Raw genomic sequence first — 5,457 nt, forward strand, 5'->3', positions numbered from 1 at the left:
ATAGATAATGTTGTACCTGTTTCCTCCAGCATCTTCACAAGGTCCTTTGCTGCTGTTCTGGGACTGATTTGCACTTTTTTTTATCATAGTACATTCATCTCTAGGAGACAGAACGCGTCTCCTTCCTGAGCGGTTGGATGGCTGCGTGGTCCCATGGTGTTTGTACTTGCGTACTATTGTTTGTACAGATGAACGTGGTACCTTCATGCATTTGAAAATTTCTCCCAAGGATGAACTAAACTTGTGGAAGTCTCCAATTTATTTTCTGAGGTCTTGGCTGATTTATTGTGATTTTCCCATGATGTCAAGCAAAGAGGCACTGGGTTTGTAGGTAGGCCTTGAAATACATGCACAGGTACACCTCCAATTGACTCAAATGATGTCAATTAGCCTATCAGAAACTTCCAAAGCCATGACATAATTTTCTGGAATTTTCCAAGCTGATAAAAGGCACAGTCAACTTAGTGTATGTAAACTTCTGACCCACTGGAATTGTGATACAATGAATTATAAGTGAAATAATCTGTCTGTAAAATGACTTGTCATGCACAATGTAGATGTCCTAACCGACTTGCCAAAACTATAGTTATTTAACAAGAAATGTGTGGAGTGGTTGAAAAACGAGTTTTAATGACTCCAACCTAAGTGTATATAAACTTCCGACTTCAACTGTCTGTTAAAAATAGGCACCGCAATGGAAATAAAAATTATGTATATATGTATTTCTTTTACTGACAAAAATCAATCAATCCAAACTGTGCAGCAGCCAATTGACGAATGGAAAGAGACATCTGTTACAAAACACCAAAAAGTTTAATGACATTCAGAGATTGTCAAGCCAAGCCTTTGATACTGGTTAAGCCTACAAGGTAGAGAGGGATGTATTTCTGTTTGTCAAAATTGACAGGCTATTTATTGTGGTGAAAACACAAACCATGCTATTGAAGTGCATGAAGTCAGTATGCTTTGTTTATTGGTTGTGTGGTGCATTGGCACAGACACCTGTTGGTGGAAAATTCAATGCATGTATTTTATATATTTATAAATACAGCATCAAAATGTTGAACATCTGATTACCCTTAGCTAAGCATTGACCGCAGTTGGCTCTGATCATAGTGTAATGAAACAGGCAGGGAGAGTGAGCTCGCCTGTGGTGGTCGGCGAACCCATTAGCCTTCTGGCCCGTGGCCCTGCTACAAAAGCATGCTGAAGTGACAAAGTCGATATCCACGTTCATAAACACAGGGTCGCTACAGTTATAGTTATTTTTGGTCATAAACATCATTTTGAGTCAATTCTATGAGGGAGGAGGCTATTACATTTACTTTACAGTGCAAGGGGAGGGTCTTGTGAAAATATTTTTTATGTTGGGGAGGGGGGTGCATTTTTTTTTATGACACCTTGAGTTGGACCAGCCCCCCCCCCCAGTAAATTTCCATCTATCCCTAAAGAAACTTCTTCAGCAGAGGAGATAATACCATAGACAATACATATCATTTTCATGAAAAATATCCACCTCGTCGCAATTCATATAAAGCTTTAAACGCACTTATAAAGCCGACACCTTCCACACACAGACAAGTCTAACGCACTCATAATCAGATTGCTGTAATTCCAATAAGCTGTTAACATATCACACAATTAAATGTTTTCCAAAAACAAACTAGATAGGGATTATCGGGGTCTGTGTAACCACCCTTCAGACTGCCCTTTCTGGACAACAGACTTGCACGGGCACTGGTGGCAGACAGGAAGGCACATGACGGTAGGGTAAAAGCTGTAACCTTAGCTCAGTGGGATTGGGACTGGGCTGATGATCTCTCTCTATCCGAACTGTTACCACTTCTTATACTTTTGAGAATATTCAATAACCTACCCTCTGTCATTTGGCACAAACGGACATACAGTGTATCCAACAACTGTATAAGTAAATAAGTACACAGTATTTGAGTTGGCTTGTTAGTAAGCACCCGTTGAAGTATGTTTTTCTGTAAGATCCTAATGCTCCTCTGAAGCGGTTGAATAATCAGTTCGTAACACAAATCTAGATGACTGAATAGTGTAATCAGAATTATTCTGCCTGTAGTGGCTGGTGGGACTTTAAATCGGAGACCGGGCTCATAGGAATTAATGGAACAGAATCAATGGAACGGTTTCAAACACATGCTGTTCCATCCCAGCCATTACTGTGAGCTGTCCTCCCCTCACCAGCTTCTGTTCTATATTTAAAAAGCATTTCCAACAATACTGAGGTATAAAAACATTGACAATTTAGGACAAATTATTATGAATGATTGACAGTAGGCAGGCACGTGTACACTCGTGTGGTTTTAAAATGGGAGGGGGTCATTCTTCCAATGACCTCACTGCTCCACCAAGTCTTTATTGTAGTTGAGAAGGTCGCAGGTCAGTAACAGGTCCGAGCGGCCACTCTCCATCACCACCCTGTCCAGTTGGAGACTGGTGGCCTCGTGGACCTCCACCAGCTCATCCAAGGGCCAGTCCAGCAGCTGGGCACTGGAGGGCATGGGGGGCAGCCCAGGCTGGTAGTCCTCCAGGGGATTGGGGTACAGAAGCTGTCGGAGGGAGGGCATCCTGACCGCCGTCCTCACCAGGTCCAGGAGCCCGGCCATGGAGAGCGGGTTCAAGGCGAGGCCCAGGCTCTTCAGGCCCCGGCAGCAGCTGAGCGACGGGAGCATTGCCGCCAATAGGCCGTCGGTGAGACCACAGCCGCTCAGGGAAAGTTGCATGAGGCAGCTGGACGCCTGGGAGAGGAGGCGACGCACCGAGGGCAAGGCCAACTCATCCAGCCTGTTCTCACTCAGGTCCAATTGCTGCAATGAGGAGGCGTGCGGGCTGCAGGATAGATAGGAGAGGTCGGCGGGGGTTAGGCTCAGGTAGGGAAGCTCCAGCACCTCCAGCGGCTGAGGGAAAGAGCTAGGGAACAGGGAACAAGTAGGAGGATGGGGAACAAGTGGGAGAGGGAACAAATACATGACAGTTCATGAGAATATGCACACACAACCTCCATCTTTACAGACCACATGCTAGAGACAATGGAGAGCTTGTCCTACCTGAGCAGCATGCGGAGGTGTCCAGGCAGCCGGAGGGCAGTGAGGCTGAGGCGGCGCAGCTGACTGAGCTTCCCCAGCCCCTGGGACATGTCCTTCATTGCCCCCTCCTGGCCAGCCATGTCTCTGCGGATGTCCAGGTTGCAATAGTGCAGCCGCAAGGAGCTCAGCATGGGGAACATGGAGAGCTGAGGGAGGAGGAGAGCCAGGCCGGCCACCCCCAGGCAGCTGTAGCGGATGTCCACTCCCAGGAGGACATGACGGGGTAGGAGGTCTAGCAGAGATCCGATGCTGGAGACAGAGAGCTCCTCCACACGGACATACCTGCACTGTAACTTGAGGGGGCCTGTCGTACCCAGGGCTGCGCGCACACGCTCCCAGGAGCGGGCATTCACAAAGAGGTCAGCCCTCACACACACCACCACCTCGCTGTCTACCTCAGAGTCTGCCTCCCCCTTGCCACCTGCCACTGCTGCACTCTCCTTTCTCCTCTCCATCTCCATCCTCCTCCTCACCCCCTTCACCTGCTGGTCCTCCCGCAGACACCCAGATGTCTCCTCTTTCTCTTTTCTCACAGACTCCACCAGCAGCCCGCCTTCCTCTAACCCTCCTCCTCTTTCTCGTTTGACCACGTCTCTCTCCCTTTCCATGGCCAGCACTCTCTTCCTTTCCCGTTCCCCCTCTCTCCCGAGGGCCTTCTGAGCTGCAGCCCTGGCCTGTACAACCATGGTGCTGAGGGCCACGGTCAGTGACCAACCACCCATTGGGTCTCCCACTCCTCCCTCCTCACACTGCAGCCCACATAGGTCCAGCACCTGGAGAGCACACCTAGGAATAGAATAGTGATAACATGGACAAAGATTGTCTGGTGCCCATGGATGTCTGCCATCTTTGATGTGAGCTACCTCTATGACATTGGGAGATTGTAGGCTGTGAAGTTGTCGATTGATCTTACTATTAAAAAGTATTTTGTTTCCATTATTCAAAACCTCATTAACATCGCTGGATAATGTTGTTTCAGAGAAGCAAACTAACAAAGATTGATTGTGTGTTACCTTTTGTCCGACAACCCTCTGACCACTGCGAGCAAAAGAGCCTGGACACAGAGTCGATTTGGAGGACTCTGCCCCTGCCTCCGGCCGCCAGCCCGCAGAGTCCGCTCGGGCCATCGCTGCACCAATTCCCCGACAGCCAGCGGGCGGCAGTTGGTGAAGGCAGCCTCCAGAAGCGGTCTGTACAGTTCCCTGGGTACACAACCAAGCCAACCCGGAGAGGAACTGTGATCACTCACAACCTCTTTGGCACAAAGATTCACCAAGGGAAGCACCATCACTCTTGTTTTGAGCTGTTGATAGATTATCCCCAATTGTTTAAAGTAAATAAGCAAAGAATAACGACCGTTAGTAACTTTCCGGAGATAATTAAACGCGATATGTATATTTTGCAACTTTGCTGACTATCTATTGAGCGGTCTAGTTAACTATCTTATATGCCGGTGAACATTTTCTGGTAGCACTAACGTCAGCTACAGTACTGTAGATATTAAGCAAAGGTCGCGAAGTAGATGGTTTGATAGCTTACACCAACTAAAAATATACTTTATATGTAAAGCCGATATCTAGATAATAAACATCCAGAAAGTATTCAACGATTGGTGGAAATGTCTCGGGTCAAAAAGATAGTGTTGCACATCATGTTAGCATGACATGTCACAGATAGGACCGATGGATTGCCTACTCCGAATCGTTTATTATGGCGTTTACGGTTACTTATTGATGACGTTCTATTTGATGACGCTTTCCATACGCGCCCCATTTTGATTTTCTTTTATTTAGTAGTCATTGTCACCAAAGATGGTAAATGGCTCGCTTTAAAAAATAACATTTTAATTCAATAGTGTCAGAAATGTATAGCCTAATTATTATAGTATATTTATATTTGTGCATATACTGTTGATAACAGGACATAGCAAATGCACGAATGTTGGACGGCTATGCCCTATTCAAAACAGCAAACTGGGAACTCGGAAATCCTCGACTTCCGACTTCAGTGCATTCAGGACATACAGAAACTCTCAAATATATATATATAAAACGAGCCCCGACTGAGAAAAATATTTTGAACGGTCATCCAACTCGGGAATTCCAATTCGGAAATTTCGTCCATCTTTCTGGAGCTTCGACGTGAAGATCACTGGCGTTGTGATTTGATCTAGTTTGTTTCCCCGAAAATCACTGACGTTATGATTTGATCTAGTTTGTTTCCAGAGTTCCCAGTTGTCTACAGCAGTGGTGTAAAGTACTTAACTACAAATACTTTAAAGTACTACTTAAGTTGTTTTTTGGCGTATCTGTATTTTTACTTTACTATTTATATTTTTTCAAAC

At 46.0% G+C, this 5,457-nt stretch overlaps 1 protein-coding gene across 1 annotated transcript; it reads right to left on the reverse strand.

The window, feature by feature from the left end:
* Positions 1-739: 739 nt before the first annotated feature.
* On the reverse strand, positions 740-4,844 carry si:ch73-174h16.4 (leucine-rich repeat-containing protein 14). The gene is made up of 3 exons (XM_035760693.2): positions 4,127-4,844; positions 3,075-3,899; positions 740-2,937 (listed from the first exon to the last, which is right to left on the reverse strand). Exons 1-3 carry the CDS (start codon positions 4,399-4,401, stop codon positions 2,364-2,366), a joined length of 1,674 nt encoding a protein of 557 aa, XP_035616586.1. The 5' UTR covers positions 4,402-4,844; the 3' UTR covers positions 740-2,363.
* Positions 4,845-5,457: the final 613 nt, after the last annotated feature.

Source organism: Oncorhynchus keta, chromosome 4 (assembly GCF_023373465.1).
Source record: "Oncorhynchus keta strain PuntledgeMale-10-30-2019 chromosome 4, Oket_V2, whole genome shotgun sequence".
Classification (NCBI taxonomy): Eukaryota; Metazoa; Chordata; class Actinopteri; order Salmoniformes; family Salmonidae; genus Oncorhynchus; species Oncorhynchus keta.